The 17,934-nt window shown below is 38.3% G+C and overlaps 1 protein-coding gene across 1 annotated transcript; it reads right to left on the bottom strand.

Moving 5' to 3' along the window:
• Nucleotides 1-579: 579 nt before the first annotated feature.
• Nucleotides 580-12,283, bottom strand: LOC111341371 (tyrosine-protein kinase receptor torso). Its single transcript, XM_088732369.1, has 13 exons — nt 11,904-12,283; nt 10,988-11,278; nt 10,004-10,309; nt 6,883-7,224; nt 6,621-6,747; nt 5,658-5,857; nt 5,237-5,421; nt 4,748-4,828; nt 3,952-4,179; nt 3,445-3,656; nt 2,704-2,744; nt 2,253-2,349; nt 580-1,748 (listed from the first exon to the last, which is right to left on the bottom strand). Exons 3-13 carry the CDS (start codon nt 10,122-10,124, stop codon nt 1,544-1,546), a joined length of 1,839 nt encoding a protein of 612 aa, XP_088588495.1. The 5' UTR covers nt 10,125-10,309; nt 10,988-11,278; nt 11,904-12,283; the 3' UTR covers nt 580-1,543.
• Between the last annotated feature and the right edge of the window lie 5,651 nt (nt 12,284-17,934).

The following is a 17,934-nucleotide window of genomic DNA, read 5'->3' as shown; positions in this document are numbered from 1 at the left end:
ACATTTTACTGCAATTTAGCTGGGCTGCAAAGTATCGTTCGTTATACTGAGGATTTATTTATATAGTGGTTTGTTAAATTGAGGTTTCTCTGCATTGAACAACGAGTACATGCAAACGAGTACATGCATACGAGAACATGCACACGAGTACATGCAAACGAGTACATGCAAACGAGTACATGCAAACGAGTACATGCAAACGAGTACATGCAAACGAGTACATGCAAACGACTACATGCAAACGAGTACATGCAAACGAGTACATGCAAACGAGTACATGCAAACGAGTACATGCAAACGAGTACATGCAAACGAGTACATGCAAACGAGTACATGCAAACGAGTACATGCAAACGAGTACATGCAAACGAGTACATGCAAACGAGTACATGCAAACGAGTACATGCAAACGAGTACATGCAAACGAGTACATGCAAACGAGTACATGCAAACGGGCAAGGTTCCGAGATTTAATAGTGTTTGAAAATGTGAGAGGACCTGTCAGAATAGACAGAGGTGTTGTGAAAGCGGAAGGAAGCGGAAGAAAATTTGCATACCACGCAAATCTACACACACCTACACTCACACTTTCAGCTTTGTATCTTTGTGCGTTAATCTATTTTTATTAAATTGTGCATGTAAACCATAGCAATTTCTAGGTGCTTCTCAGAGTGATATGAACTCAACTAACAATTTTCAACTTATTTTTTCAACTAAAATGTTTTCGAGTGAGGAATGTCTTATAATATGTTTTTAGGGCACAAGTTCGATGTTTTCCGGGTATGGTAACATGAGACATTAAATTTGCTGGAAATTAACGAGGACATTCAAAAATTTTTGCAGATTTCCTAAAATCACATGTTATGGGGCGAACTAGGTTATTTTGGGGTAAAAGGATATTCTCCAAATTAATCTTGCCGGATATGCATCCTAAACCCTTAATCAAGGATGTTAGTATTTTTGTAGTGTAGCGACCTGATTTGAAGCGCCTAGGCGCCCTCAGCCTTTAGTATCCCTGATGGACTGCCAGCCCAAATATGCATGAGAAATGTCATAAAAAGTGCCAGGGGAAATAAAAGATCGAAAGAGGGTACTGCTCAGAACCATTCTTGCCGAAAAAATCCTTCAGTGAATTCAAACTTTAGATGTTTGGCACCTTTGATTTGATAACAACGATGATGTGATAACAACGATGATGGTCGTAAACAGATCTTAGGACGTGAGTCACAGATCTCACTGCGCTTAAATCTTTCCCCGCCAAAACTTCTTGACTCACGTGTCCGCAGGATCAACAAGCTCTATGTCACATGAACCGCAAGAGGGGTGTTCAGGGACGGCAGTTAGACGGAAGAAGAGGAAAGGAGATTTATGTCGGGTGGCTTACTTCATCAAAACTTCACTCCTTTTCATCCCTCTGCTCAACTACTACGTTATTTTAGACAGCCAAAACTTCTATTTTCGCCCGAAAAATACGCCTCAATTCCCAACAAAGTAATAATAAAGTAGACTAAGCTAGTGTTGTCAGCCATCATGTGCTGTCAAGTTAGAGTTTTACATCGTCATTCTCATCTTCCGAGTCTTCAGCCTCTGAATCCTGCACCTGATAATAATCTTTTGACTCGTCCACTTGGTTAAAATCAAAGTATTCAACTTCTTGATGCATCAGTTCTTCCAGTCTTCCAACCATCTCTTGAAAACTAGGTCGTTCGTCTTGGTCTTGTTTCCAACAATCCAAAATCAAAGAGTAACTGAGGTTAAAAAGAATAGGAAAAATGAAAAACTCTTATCAAAACGTCTAATGATCTCCAAACCTCAGCACTCCATGTATAATTTTCCTCTGAGTCACCAGATTTAGGAGATCAGGGAACATAGTCTGCTTGAGGACGGTAGTTTGTGTTTTCAAGCTCCAGATTCAACGCGGCGAATATTCGGTCGCCATATTGGACGGGTGGAGGAAATGGGACGAGTTACAAAGCGAGGGGGGAGAAAAAGATCTTGCACCCATCCAATACGGCGATCGAATATTCGCCGCCCTGAATCCCGCGCTTGAAAGGATAAACTACCGCTTGCAAGTTGGCTAGATGAAGCGGATTTGAAACCAAATCCTAAATTTATAATAAAGACTATGTTAGCGTAAGAATATTGGGTGATTAGCTTCCAGTGTGTCACAACAGGTTTACAATATGAGAGGAATTTTGACACGTGATTAAATTCACCAGGAAATGAATTAATCTCATTAACAATCAACCTACACTTGATCTGAGCACAAATCAGGTTTTTCCATGCGGTAGCCTGTCTTCAAGCGTCTCATGAGCTCTGTGTTGGTTAACAGGGGATATGGAAAGCCTCCTAGACCCAAAATAACACACATTAAGAGTTACTAAACAATTAATTACAGCGTTTTGGAAAGTTGTTATCCGTGGACATCCTGACTTTGCAATATTCCAGTAGAACACAAAATTCAAATTATACAGGCTTTGAAAGCCGTTTAAGAAAAAATGATAGATATTTGGGGATTGGCAGATTGCAGAATATTAAAAAGTTGAAAATTTTTCATCTCAGGAATCTCCAGTTAATTCATTTTGTTGAATTATGATATCCCATTATGGCGCAAAATTGGAAAAGATCGGATTCTGACTTTACGAGATCCCTGTCATGTAATCTGTGCGTTTTGATTGCTATTGTCATCTAAGGTTAATTTACCGACAGTTGCAATTTCCCACATGACTACTCCGTACGACCAACTGTAAAAATAAAGAAAATGAATAAATCTATCAAGTTAGATCAAATTTATGAATTAGAGGATAACCATATAATATAATGAATTGAAGCACTGCGCCAAATTTCGCACTCGCCCGGAACTTGTCTCCGTTCGGCCGTAAAACGCAAAAAATACACCTGTAGTGCAGTTTATATCAATAGCAGTGTCAGAGAATCAATCATTCACCTCTGGGTCCCTTAAGCGGCCATAGAAGAAAGCGATTCACTTACACATCTTAATCATAATTACTAATATGATCATCATCCTCATCATCACTATTATTATGTCGCAGAGAAATCAACTGAATGCTACATTCTAATCAGGCAGCACAGGGCGAAAACCGTAACCTGTGCGCCATGGAGTAAAAGATTAATGTACATTAACTAATCCTTAGAAGCTTTTCCGTTGTGTCTACGGCCTCCTTCTAACAGGAATTCAAACTGCTACCTTGAAAGTCCAGGCAATATTCAGCGTGCCCGAGAGCACTGCCCTCTGCATTTTTCTTTATTATTATTATTATCATTATTATTATTATTATTATAATTATTACTATTATTATAACTGAAATTATTTTCACTATCATCTTGGTCGTGATCATCAACTGCTATCATTGGTTTGTAGTCGCTGTCATTACATTACCTATAGTTTCGTTAAGCAACTGGAAAAGGATTAAAGTTACTTACACATCACTTTTTGACGTAAATATTTGCTTGTAAAGTGACTCAGGCGCCATCCATTTGATTGGTAGCTTTGAATGCGTTTTTACCTCATGCAGTTCGTGGTACATTTCTCGCATTAGACCAAAATCCGCGATCTTGAGCCGTTTACGGTGTCCGACTAGAATATTTCGCGCCGCTAGATCTCTATGGACGAGCCCCTTCCCGGAGAGGTAGGCCTAACCAATGAGATAGTAAAAATAATTTGCTGATTGCTCGAAGGGGAGGAGGCCCTTCTCGGGAATATGCATGAAATTGAGAACCTTAATAGGACAATGTCTCCTATGCAGAATTTCCTCAACAATACTGAGGTTCGATAATCTTCCTCATCAAAGAAGTTTGTCTGTTTTTTTATTTGGTCTTAGAATTACTTATTAGTACCCAAATGAAGTGTCAAGGCTAAATTATTACAGCCAAAGAACATGGGACAAGCACTTTAGTCTCGGGACGTCTGTATAAACATTTATACCTTACCATGCCTTTTGCAATCTGCCAGGCTAGTGAAAGGAGATCAGCTGGAACAAATGACTCGCAATCATCACTGCACTCCTCGTCTTTCTTCTCCGTCAAAACGTCCCCCCCTGGAAGCTCAATGGAGAAAACCACCTGAGGAGTTTCAGCTTCAGTAGGTTGTAATTTGTCATCAGGGGATGGGACAGAGTTGCATGCCTCCAGTTTGTTCTCGTCACTTACGTCACGGACCTGATCGAAGAAGAGGGTTCTTAAAATTAGATTATGGAACACCGTAATGGAACGCAATATTCAATTACTTGAAACGTCTTTTAATTTCGGGTGAATACCTCTCACAGAGAGAGAAAAATCCTTCAACTCACAATATTACAACTTAATTACAAGAAAGTAACCTTTGATTATCCTCAAGGACGAGTTCGTCAAAACTCAAAAGCGCAGTATGTTTAGATCTGCTTTAGTTTTTCTATCCTTATTCTTTTAGATTTTTATTCAATCGCTATCCTTTCATAAAACGTTTTAGAATTACAGTGTTTTTTACCGTTCTCCCCTGGACGCTTATTCTATCTCTAGAGTTATATTGTTTTTTCCGTTCTCCTCTGTCGGTGGACGCTTATTCTTTGTTTGTTCTAAGCTCGCGGTTGCGCAACATGATTCTCTTCGCCTTTATATCTTTCTTTGTTAAACAGATATAAACATGAATCGCAGTTCGGTATCATTTTGGGGGAATCCATTGGAAGCCTCCTCAGTGCCTTACTAATCAATAATTGGTTCCAAGTGTATTTCTGTTTTTCATGTTTACCTCTTCTGCAGTTGATTTGAGATTCCTGTTTTCAAAGTAAAAATTAGTTCCTCTAGGCTCACTGTTAGAGGAACTGTTAATCTGTAAGAACAAGACTTAGTAATGATTTATCTCGATTTACATCTTTTTTTACTTACTTTTCCTCTTACTTTGGTCAAATGTGTGACGAAAAGGAATAAAATAAAAAAGTTCAGTCTGTTCTCTGCGTTGGAGCAAAGTTTCTTATTATGGTCACCACCATAAGTGGATTCTTTTCGCTGAGCTATTAAATACCTGGCATCAATGATTGACATTTTGTAGTTATTAACTTTCGAAAGCAATCGGAGAACATCTAGTGTGCAAAAATAAAAGAGAATGGCTGAGCAGAATACGAGATTCTGACCGCGGTGTTGTCATACGGCAAAATAACTTGGAGGAGATGCAGGCAATAACCAGGTAATTCGGTAGAGACTGGTGTTCATTTGTGGTTTTTTTCTTTCTCAGACTTACCTGAACTCTTTTTTTCCTCAACCATTGAAGCAAGTCTCCATGGGCTACATACTCGATCATCAGAAGAAAAGGTTTAGTTGTAGTCCAACAGCCGAGGAAACTCAACACATTCTGGTGTTTTCCCACTTGCTTCATGAGCTCAATCTCTTCTAAAAATTCCCTTCTTTGCTCCTCATTAGCGTTTTCTGTATTGCATAGGCAATCAAGTGTTTATTAGATTAGGAAACTTATTTTAGAAATTCACATAACAAATATGCATCATTTTAATTTTAGTGGTTTTGTGGTAATGATCAAGTAGAGGGATTTTTGTTTTCAAATCGTATTGCGAATTCTACTGAGTAGTCTTCGTTAAGCATAAGGTAAAACCAAAGCATACAAACATAAAACATTAACATAACATAATTCCGTTGATAACTCATACCATGTAGTTCTTTCACTGCTACTTTCGTTGACTGCCTGTTTCGTCCACAAAATCCTTCATTGCTTGCAAAAAAATCCAAACTATCATGAAGTCTAGCTTTGTGAACTTTTCCAAAAGCTCCTTCACCCAGTGCCTCGAGAAATTCTGTTCTAATTGGATGGATTTCGCACAGCTCCAAAACCTGAATATCGTCGGCAGTTCTTCATCAGAAAGAATAAAATTTGATTGAAAGAGATGTTATAGTTAAGATAAAACTGGTAATTTACTAGCTCCTCGTTTAGAGAATTCTGTTATGTCCTTAGCAGTTAAAGAATACTTGGAGCTGGAGTTACTTCATTGATTCTGTTGCATTATAACGTTCTTGTATGATTGACACTTCCTACTATGGTCCTGGCATGTGCTTCAATGATCGGTTGTTAAATGTGAGTTAATCTGTCGAAAGGAACTTTAAACACGAAGGCGCGCTATATAAAGAAGTCTTCCCTAGGAAGACCTAGGCTCATTTGTTACTCACCGTTGACGTGTGCGGGTCAAATTCAAATGCTGGTAGACGAACAAAAGGAGCTAATGAGATATCTATTGTTTACTTCCACCAGCATGGTGGCACGAGGTAACGAGCGAACCACCGACTTCGATCTCAAATTTACCGCCACAAATAAAGACAGTTTCCATTGGAGAAAGGAAATACAAATCTCAAAAATTCTTGTATTGTGATGAAGACATAAAACAATTTTGAGGAATGCGCCCGTTGTTCACTGCTTTGGAGTAGCTGTAGCTCAAGTTGACTTGACTCTAACAGTTCTACATCACACGACGGTTGATTGACAAATGGTCCGGTGGGACCTAAGGCTCCTTTTATAGCGCGCCTTCGTGTTTAAAGTTCTTGAAAAAACTTCACCGTTTCTAATTTTGGTCATTACTTTTCACTTAGCTATGGGTTTTAGAAGCTGTAATAACGTGTACCTTTTTGTCAGTTTAGTCGCCCGATTCTTATGGAAATACCAAACACCAATGACCAGCAGGATGACCACCAAAAACCCCAAACAGGCCATTAGTACTCTTACAAGATTACTGGTCAGCAGTGAAGAATCTATGAAGTAAACGAACTCGATTATGATCATTACAGCATTTTTAAACTTTTCCAGCAAAATATACATCTCTTTTCCTCTCTCATTATCAATTTATTGCATAACTTATCCTATCTTCAGTGAATTCCTGTCCAGACCTGGTGGGTGTTGTGCCGTAATCTTCTGCTCAAACTGAGACTGTAAACCGTCTGTAGTTGCCGACTGTCTCATAGAATTGTCACTTCCTCCCAGCTCGTTCCAAGCTCTGACCTGAAACTCATAAGTAGTGGTGCAATTTAGCATAATGGTAACTTGATTGACTGTAACGTCGGTAATATTTATCATAGCCCACTCGATGGCATCAGGAGGTGCGCCTATTTGTTTGTAGCTGATTGTGTAGAAAAGTATTGGGCAGTCTTTTGATAGAGCCTTAGTCCACGTGAGGGTCACGTTACATCCTGACACTTTCCTTTCGACTATCACAGGTGGGTGAGGCTGGTCTGCAAATTTGAAAAGAAGAGTTAGGAACATTAATATGATGATTTTAACATTGACATAATCGTCCAAAATCACTTATGATGCTGTTAGGAATAAGATAAGCAGAGTTCTTGTTTTAATTGAGGGTAATTCTAAAAATAACAAAGAGAAAGTATCTTGTTAGAACAGACACATACATTTGAGGCTGTGCATTTGAATGGTGTAAGATCTTAGCGTGCGGAATGTATTCAATTATTAATTGGGGTGTCTCCTCTGTGTTGTTGCTGTTTCTCGTCGTCCATTAAGTGTTTTTTCACCGGTTAGTTAGCTTCTGTTTTCCCTATAGCATTCTTTCGTTCATTATTTTTTATTTCGAAATTACTGGCGGCAATTACACTTTCAGTTAGTCGTTCTCGCATGCATTAATTTTTAGTCTTTTGTGCGTATATAAACTTAGCTTTCTCTCTTCAGGGCGCTTTTTCTTTTTCGGTAGTCGCGCTAGTCGCAGTTCGCTTTCAAACAGCTCCTGTACTCTTCATTTCGTCTTCTGAAAGTGTTTTTTCGTCAAGCGCAGTTTTGCAGTAATCGTAACAATGTAAGTATTGTCGTTTCAAGTTGGCTCAGCGTTGTAATTTTGTATTTACTTATTACTTTTAAGTTTCAACCTACATCGTTCACCGTCAATAAATCGCCTTCTTTATCAGTAATTCTGGTGTTGAGAAGTTACGATTGCCGCAGTCACAAATGGATGTTTCAGCATGGTCATGTCCTTTAATAGGACCATCGACGTTGACTGTCAGGGGCTCCCTGAGGAGGTACTTTTCTCGGAAGCGGTTGGTTTGTTGCTGGGTTTTTTTGACCGTGAGTCTGACCATCGGGTGGCTGCGGTGCAGGCATGTCCTGGCCGTGTTGCGAGAGTCACTTTTGCTGAGAACGGCGATGCTGCTAAGTTATTTTTTGAGGAGCTAGGTGTCATCAAGTTGGGTGATGTAGAGTGTAGGGTGGTTAAACCCCCTCCTCCTCCTCCCCAGCTTACTACTGTTGTAGTCTCTTGGTTTCCCTTTGAGGGATCAAACGACGCCATCAGCACAGCTTTGTCTGCATATGGTACGGTCAAATCTGTTCGCAATCAGGTTTGGCCCGGAAGGCCTTCAGTGTCCACCGGGTCACGCATTGTCCAAATGGTTATTAGGAATGTCATTTCACCGTTTATTTCTATCCGTGGCGTCCGCTGTAAAATTTGGTATAGGGGGCAACCCCTCCAGTGTACTACTTGTCATAAAGTTGGTCATAAGTCGGCGGAGTGTCCCCTTAGGGGCAAATGCTTCCGATGCCGTCAAGGTGGACATCTAGCTAGGAACTGTCAGGCGACCGTGGGTGCTCAACCTGCTGTAGACACATCAGTAGAGATGGACATACCCTCGTCTGTAGCTCAAGAAAATGATGTGACAGCTGAGACAATTGCTCCCGTCCCTAATGACGTTGTTGCTGAGTCTGAAGAGTGCGATTATAACCTTGAGGCCAGCGAGGACCGTTTTCCAACCTGCACATCGGTTGACCAAGTACCATCAGACAATGTCTCCCGTAAACGCGCTGCTCCCCAGACTTCTCCGGTTTCAAAAGGAACTGTAAAGAAGCCTGCTACAACGGATACAACCCAGTCGATTTCCGTACCAGTCGCTAATAAGATAACCGTGCCACCCTCCGTTACGTCGGTCATTTCTTCCAAGTCCAGAAGTGAAATTCTCGAATTGCTATCCACACCTCCTGGCCTTTCAGGTGATAGAGTAGACCTCCTACGGTTAACATCACACCTTCAAGTTCCTCCTGGTTCAATTGCCTTTGTTCTCAACCCGCAAAATGGTCCTCCTAGACATGTGCTAAAGTACACTCCGAGGAAATAGTTTAATATTAGTTTAAAAATTTAAAACCTAAAAATGAAAACTAAAAAGTAGTTTAAGTTATTTAAGTTATCGAGTGTGTGTGTTCAATTTTTGGTGTGAGTGTGTTAATTTTTGTTGAGGTGGGGTTCGATTCCCCAGCGAGTTTGGTGTCTGGTGACCCTCGTTTCTGGTGGACCCCAACCCTAAGGCATTGCACGCAAGCCATGGGTGGGATTAGTCCTGTTGGTCGGCGGGCATTGCACACGCCCTTCATCGGGGGCCCGGCCGTCCACCTTAAACATAAAAAAAAAAACAAATGGATCATTGTCTTCATAAAGCAAATGAATTACATTGACAACTTCATAAGAATGCCGACACCGATTCGCTGGCGAAATTCTTGATACGTTGAATGGCAAACATACAGATTATTTCATGGTTGGTATTCGGCTTTTGATTGGTCTATGCGATATTTTTCATAGTTGAGAAAAATCGTCTGACCAATAGCATTGAATCTCATCTAAGACAGACAGTTTTAATTCAGTGAGTTTGCACTGAGTACATCTCAATACTTATATAAGAAACCCAGTCCAACATTTACGGTGGAGCTTCCTGAGTTATTACGATCCATTTCACTGGGTTTCAAATGGGGATGAGCGACACCAAAAGGAAGGCAAGGAACAAAATGAACAATTAATTTTCTATAGTTATATGTTTTTCGAAATCACTTCTTCCTCGTAAACTACATTTTAGATTCGTGTTCAACTCACGGTTAGAAATTCTTTTCTTCCTTCTTAAATGAAAACAAGATCTTTAACTGCTTAAAGACATTGCTGTTATTTTATTAGTGATGTATAAAACAAGTTTAGCCTTTATTTAAATCAGAATTTATTATTGAGTTATGATGAATATTGCTCCATACCTGCTCCTTTTGTAGAAATTTTCAATACGTTGGATGGCAAACTGTATCCGATGATATTTTTTGCCAGCACTCTTACATCATAATTTGAATATTTTGTCAAGTCAGTAAACAGACATGACATTGGATTTAAAGCGCTGAAAAATGTGCAGTTGATCCAAGATCCTTCAGACCCAGTCCTTTTAATCTGAGGTATATAACCAGTCACTGGATCTCCAAGTGCCTCTCAAGTAGGTGGACTCCATGATGCGTTAATGATGTTGCACTGTCCAAGAATTGGCTGATGTAGGGTTGGTTTATACGGCACATCTGTAAATATAGTGGACATGAGAAAAATTTCAAGGCCGGGTTAAATGTGTGGAAGATTTGTGAAAGGAATGATCTTCATTACTTTGAATATTTCCTTCGCGGAAAAAAAGGCAATACACATTTAATCAGAATATTCTGGCCAGTAGTAATAAATAAGCAGATTTTAACCATTTAAATATAGGTAATTTACTAGTGATTAGGGAATAGTAAAACAAAAACCAAATTAACCGAAAGAAAATTCTACGAGCAAAAATAAGCTCCATGCTTGACTTATCAAATTGGACAAATTTTTAAGCGTTGGAAGGCCGGCTAGATGTCCACGAGTAAATCCAAAAACAAACAACAACCAGCCTAGCTATTCACGGGATTGAATTTGTCTATTTTCCTTCGAGACAAGTATTTTTCAACAACGGAGATTTTGCACCATGTGATGCAAATAGGTTGCATCTATGTGATAGTCCGCAACAACGAAGAATTCACTTCTATGACTATGTACGTATGATCAGAATGATTCGCATTCTATCTCAGCGCAGACAAAGAGAACTCATTATACTACTGAGAACGTTAAAAGCATCACTAGAGGAAGCTCGAAGGTCTAAAGTAGCCTCCTAATTTACACCATGGCGAAAGTTTCAAATACAGACTTTGATTTCTTATTGATCGCGATAATTTAAATACCTTGTGCTGTTCTAGGTTCCCAAGCCTCACTGTTTTTACTTCGTCCCAGTTTGTTCCAAACAGCAATTGTGATCTCGTATTTCTTGCTATACTTAAGATGCAGTTCATAACTTGTAATTCCCGTAACGTTTAATTGCTTCCAGCTCCCCGTAGTTGGTTCTGTCTCTCTATAATAAATAGAGTACATGGTGATGTTGCAATTATGGGGTTTGGGTGCAATCCACTTTACCGTAGCATTTCTCCCAGAAATTGTACAGTTGTCGTACAGAATCGTCGGTGAATCAGGAAGACCTGCAACAAAATTGAACAAACTGGCTTGTTTTAGGAGAGAAAAACGCTTACAGTTACAAACTCCAGCTCTCCTACAATAATAAAACTACCTTTAATAGAGTGTTGATAATATTACCTAAACTATCGTTATTTACAGTCGAACCTCGATTATCCTGACATAAGAGGACCGGACTAAATAGTCCGTATAATCGAGAGTCCGGATAATAGAAAATTATGAATGTTAATCATCAAAGAGTGGAATGCGTTTCATGTAAATAAAACTGACCCTTATACGCAACAGAGAAAATACCAATGGCAGACCTTGTTATCATTACCTGATGGGTATTAACTTAAATCATGTACAGGTGTAAGCTGCGTATAAAACGTTTAAGATATTGAAAGTGTAGAAAAGAACGGAATGACGAAACCGTGCTAATCAAAGATTATATAAACAATTGCATCTTTGGAAAGATCAGTGTGCCCTTTAAATAATTGATCTGAGGCTTGAATTCGTTCAGCTGATCTGGATCGACCACCAGTAGTGATTTATCAATTAGGAGAAGAGTTCACGTAATTTTTTCTTACTCAACTTATTATTACTAGTGAGGTCAAGAAAAGGAAGGTTCAACTCGAAATAGTTCCTTACAGCTAATTGAGGACATTTCGATATTACGCCTTGTTACTTTGAACTTGTTTGCAGCTTCGCAAGCAAATTCTCCAACATGCTGAGGGTTTATTTTAGAGAGGTGAAGCGACAAAGTGATTGATTCTTTGGTAGCTGATTCCTTGAGATGAATTGTTTCGTTAAGATCTCCATCGTTGACTTGCTTGCCGTCAATCAGCCACTTGACTGTTGGAAGAGGCCAGCCTGATGCAACACAGTTTAATTCGGCTTTTCTTCCGGCGGAAAACCAATTTCGATGCTCATTAAAATGAACAGAAGGATTATCTGTCGACAAAGTCACACAATTGTTTTAAATCATGTCCTCAGTGGAAAACGCGTTGTCTAAATACTAGAAAAAAAATACTTTTATAATTGAAATGTAGCGTGATACCTTTCTAAACTAAGTCGCAAAAGAAACAATTCCAAAAAGAATGAAATATCATATAATGCGATCTGATTGGCCAATTGAATGCTTTTCTGGCGAAGAAAGGATAAAAAACTTAGTCATCCTGTGTGGATTTTAATCCTGTCGAGAAAGCATATTTAATTCACGAACAGCAATGGTTAACAACAGAAGCTACGGTAATTTACGTTTTTTTAACAGCCGTGGCAAGTTAAAGGCAAATAATTTCATCGAAAAGCTTTTCAACGTATATCTATATAAACCCATCCTGGCCCTTGGAATCGGTTAAAGCAATAAAACAGTTCTGAAATAAAATACAGAGATAAATTCTATTAATTCTAGTTACATTTTATTTCCAGCTTACCAATGGCTCGAAGGATCATATTCACCAAATCGTCTACATGATCATCTAAAGTGTATAAGCTCTTCTCAATAATTAAGTCTTTTTCACTCTCTATAATACTCTTTAGACTATCTTCCCGAGCGTATCTACCAAATCCGACGGCAAAAATTCGAACACCTTTTTGCCTTAGTGCATTCACAGGTGCAACAGGTGAATTTGAAGGGTGCGTAATAACTTCGTCTGAAAATACAATTGTAATCTTAGAAACGTTCCGGTTAGGACTCGTGAACACTTTTGTCGATACTTTTTTCAAAGGTAATTTCAAATGTGACCAACCGCTGTCGAAGGGTAGAAAATCCTTTCCAGATTGTATAAATAGATTCAAATCATATATAAACTGCACATGGCCACTGCTTGATGATACTAATGATATACTGAGTTTGGCAACGTTTGCAGCGATTTTTTCCACGACCTTCCTTACGATTTGTTTTTGTCTAAGATAATTTCTTATGCCAACACTTCCACTGGTATCCACGACGATTGCTATCTCTGCTTCATCAGGGTAATTGGTCTCTTCTGTAAACAATCAGATAAAGAAGAAAAGTATTTTGGCTTGCTGAATCGGGCTGTTAGAGTTGAACACCAGTACAAGGGTTTGGACAGAAAAGGAGGATATGGCCTATGTTTCAAGTTGGCAATGGTACAGAGGTGCTTTGAGTGCGTAGGAGAGAAAGTGAGAGGTCATGTATTGTCATATTTTGGCTTTTTAAAAAGCTACACCACGACGTATTAAGTCATTTTAGTGGTGTAAAAATATCTGAATGACAGGATAAAATCTACAGTTAAATAGGCAAAGGACGTAGGATTGGTTGAGACGTAAGAGGTTTGATCGATCGGGGAACTGAGCAAAGATAATGGTAAATGAATTAATCAACGATGAACTAATTTGAATGAAAGAAAGAAATTTGCCTCGGTCTCTAATAAACAATCCATATGATTTCCGAACCATCTCAATATATATGTTTAGGTTGAAATATGGCGACATTTTCGTTCCGTATATCCAGAAATTTTGTGTCTTTACGAATAACTCTCTCCTACTGTCGTTATAATATAATTCTGTACCTGCCACTGAAGATGCAAGTTGAGAGCAAAGAAAGCACACCAGGACGGTGATAAGAACTGCCTCTATCTTTAACAAAGAAATCATCCTGAAACGGAAATCGTTTTCAAATCAGTTTTTCGTCAAAAGCGTAATAAATAGTACTGGCTCCATCGGTTTTCTTTTAATGACAATTTCTTGAAAACATTTAACAGATAAATTCTGTCAGTAAGTGCTGATGAACACGTGATTTCGAGTGCAATTTTATATCTGTATGAATAAGCAAGAGTAGAGGTTTCACTCTAACAAAATTGTATGGGCTCGTAAGTCAGCGGAATACAATCTGCAGCCTAAAAAATTGAAAAAATACAATAATCCATGAAAGTAAACGTCGGTATTATCCAAGATTTTGACATTTTGACTTAGACATTTGCCCATACCATATCGGTGAAACTGCCTGTCGGGTTTTTCCCTCTTATACCTGCTTTGAGGAACGAAACTCTCTTTCTCTTACTATGAAATATTGTATCATCTTTCATTTACATGTCTGCCTTGTAGATACGTTTCCAAAGTGCTCCGTTCAATTCATCAAATATTTTTATAATATGATATTTCCACAACGATTGAAGAGGGCAGGGAAGTTTTTCTCCATCCTTTTTCTCACGTCCGAAATTTTCGAAAATTCAACTTCTACTTTAGTTAAAGCCGCGAAAGGAAACGAGTTACCATTCACATTAAAGAGAATGACCCGTTTACATATATCTTCCCTGACTAAGCCAGTCTATTAAAGGTGTTCTACTTACTGCAGGTTAAGGGCGTGTACAAGCTGATATTTCTCATTTCCTTGCTCCCGTATTCGATGCATTTGAGTCATACATGACACTTTAGGCATTACTAGCTATAAAGGGCGCACAGGAAGTTTTCTGATTCTTTTTAAAGCCACACAGGAAGTTTTATAATTTTGTAATTAGCCTTTTTCATCTTTGCGGTACTTACGGCTGGTGCAGGTGATTTAGATGGTATCTCTGTGATACAATCGTCTTAAGGATTTTTCTGAGTAGCAAGATGCACGCGAGCAACATATTGCGTCAGTAAAATTCAATTCATTTGAATCGATCAATAAGCGCACCTATAACATGGAACTATTAAACTAAAACAAAGTTTTTATCAAAAAAAAAAGTTTTTGAAATTAGCCTAAACCCTAAATTTGAACTATAAAAATGAAACAAAGATTTTTTAAGAGAAAAAAGGTCGTACCAATCACTATTCTTTTATCGTTTTATTACTAAGAGGGTTCTCTATATCCAATGTCAACCAACACAGAACTCGAGACACTTGAAAACTAGTTACCGCGTGGAAAAACCTGATTTGTATTCAAATCAAGTTTACGTTGTTACTATTACTAAAATCACTCCTTTCCGTGTTATTTTCTATTTTTTTGGACTTTATTCAGAACTTTTGAGAATAAAAGTCAAAGATAAAAAAAGACGTTACGACCATACATTGGTGATTTTCAAGTGAATGGTAAAGTTGAAGCAATGAAGATAGGTATATATGCATGTAAAAGGTATATATTATTTAGCAGGGTTATACGGACAATAAAAGTATATAAAGGGATGAAAATAATTACAAGCTAATTAAAAGCCTATGCACGAGCGATTGAGCTTTGAGAGCGGGTCTTAGTTCTTGACTAAAAAACTTTTCGTAGATTAGGAACTCAAATCTGTTCATGCACTTCTCTACTCAGAAGGCAAGTAAACTGTGCACTTATAAACATATTTTAAATAGTAAAAGGGTCTTTATTTTTAGCATCAATTCGGTGCTGAGCTTGACGTCTTTCTTATTAAACGAGGTAAAGGTCGAGGTAAGCAGGGATTTTCCTTCGTTTTTGTTTACTGTTTGTTGCATGTTCTTTTCTTCTGTTTCTCGTTTATTCTGGATTTTTTGGAAACAAGACTTGGATGCAAGGCCGAGTTCAGTTCCAAGAGCATGTAAGAGGACCGAAATTAAAGAACTGATGCTTTGATTTTGACAACGTTGACGACTCAAAATATTATTATCAAGTGCAGGTCAGAACTAAGAATGAACACTCGTCCTGCCTCGCTAAGAAGTACAGTCCTTGTAGATATTTTTCCAAAGTGCTCCGTTCTATTCATCAAATATTTCAATACTATAATCGTTCCACAACGATTAAACAGGGCAGAGAAGTTTTTCTTCAACCTTTTCTCACGTCGAAATTTTCGAAAATTCAACTTGCACTTTAGTCAAATCACACAAGTTACCCTTTACACGAACATTAAAGAGAATGACCCGTTTTCATATATTTTCCCTGGCTAAGCCAGTTCATCAAAGGTTTTCTACTTACTGTAGGTTAAAGACGTTTACAAGCTGATAATTCTTATTTCCTGGTTCTCGTATTCGATGCATTTGAGTCATACATGGGACTCTAGGCAGTAACAGCTTTCAAGGAACGTACATACATACATACATACATAAACTTTATTTATCCTCGGATTTTAGATTATCTTATGAGCTAGTATCTCCGATCCTAATTACTACTTTAAAATTACAGCAAGAACAGGTTAAAAGATAAAAATAATTCATAATATAATAATATAATAATCGTTAATATAATAATATGTGATATAAATGTAATATTAACAGAAATTGTGCGCTGACAGTTTGCTCTTAAATTCGCTATAGTCTACAGTTTTCCTAAAGTGGTCAGGGAGGGAGTTCCAATACTTAACAGATGAATAGCTAAAAGAATTTAGACCATATGTGGTTGTAAACGGCTTAGGAAGTGATAAAATATTCGTGCCCCTTAGGGAGTAAGCAGTAGATCTTAGCTTGATTAGTTGTTTCAGATAGCACGGATATTTACCAAGATGGAGACAGTTGAATATACAAATCATCATATTTTGTATCCTCCTGTTGGCTAAACCACACACACCTGCCTTGTCTAAAAGATCATCGTAGTTCGAGTCCCAGTCCTTTAAAACAAATCTTAAAATACGTCTATTTGAGGTGTCCAGTTTAACAGAGTCCTCTGAGTTACAAAAGTGCCATATCATTGAACAGTAGTGAAAATGGGGTAACATAAACGTTTTATAAAGGCGAAGCATAATTTCGGTAGAAATAAGTTTGCCAAATCTTTTGAGGACACTGAACTGATTATTTATTTTTTTACATAGAGAGGATATGTGTTCCTTGAAGTTAAGTTCATTATCAAGAATTATTCCATAAAGTGTTAGGCATCTTGTGGTTGAGAAGGAGAAAGGGTAATCGGTTTTGCCAAGAACCACCCCTTGGTGTTTAGCGGGGTTGGCTTTTATCCCATTGTCTTCGAACCATTTGTTTGCTATTTGTACATCATGATCGATCCGCTGTTCCAAGGCTACTGGGTCTACGTCAGATGTGTGCAGTTGGCAGTCATCAGCATATGTGTTTAGTTTTACAGACTTAATGTGAAAGATGTCAAGAAGTTTTGGCAACATGACCCACAACTCATATTTGGCCCCTTTCATCTTTGCGGCACTGACTGGAGGTGCAGGTGATTTAGATGGTATCTCTGTAATGCTGAATACCACTGAGCTATTTCTCTCAAGCAGGCGGCATACACGTGACGTTCCCCGGTAGAAGACGTCCTTACCCAATCTTAAATTATTTTGTAAAAAACGGGAGGGATTTTAGTGTCGGATTTCAAAGGCAACACGTCGATTATGAAAAAGTGATGTGTAAATGGTCGTTTAAATTAGAACTAAACTTAAATTTCTTGTGGTTTTTGTTAGTTATACATCAAAGGGCTACCTCTAGATTTTAATTCGCTAGAAAGGTCCAGCTAATCAATTACATGCGCCTCGCGTTGGAGGCATAGGGTGTTAATTTTTAACAGGTTAACGTAAAAGTAAAAGCTTTAATGGCCATTTTTTCTAATAGGGAACCCCGACGGAAAATTTTTCGGTCTTACACTTTTAGTTGACTAAAACGAGTAAACGTAAAGCTGTATTGGCATCGTTACATTTCGATAGCGATAGCGAGATGATGCTACGTGGAGAAAAGAATTATCTAATGAACAAATTAGAAGCCCTGCACCTGCCCCTTAAAACTTTATTCAAATTTGCTTTGCAAAACAAAAGCGTAAAATCGCCAATTTTTTTTTCCAATC

This window comes from Stylophora pistillata, chromosome 9, assembly GCF_964205215.1.
Source record: "Stylophora pistillata chromosome 9, jaStyPist1.2, whole genome shotgun sequence".
In the NCBI taxonomy this organism is placed as follows: domain Eukaryota; kingdom Metazoa; phylum Cnidaria; class Anthozoa; order Scleractinia; family Pocilloporidae; genus Stylophora; species Stylophora pistillata.
This window is presented reverse-complemented; position numbering and strand designations above follow the sequence as displayed.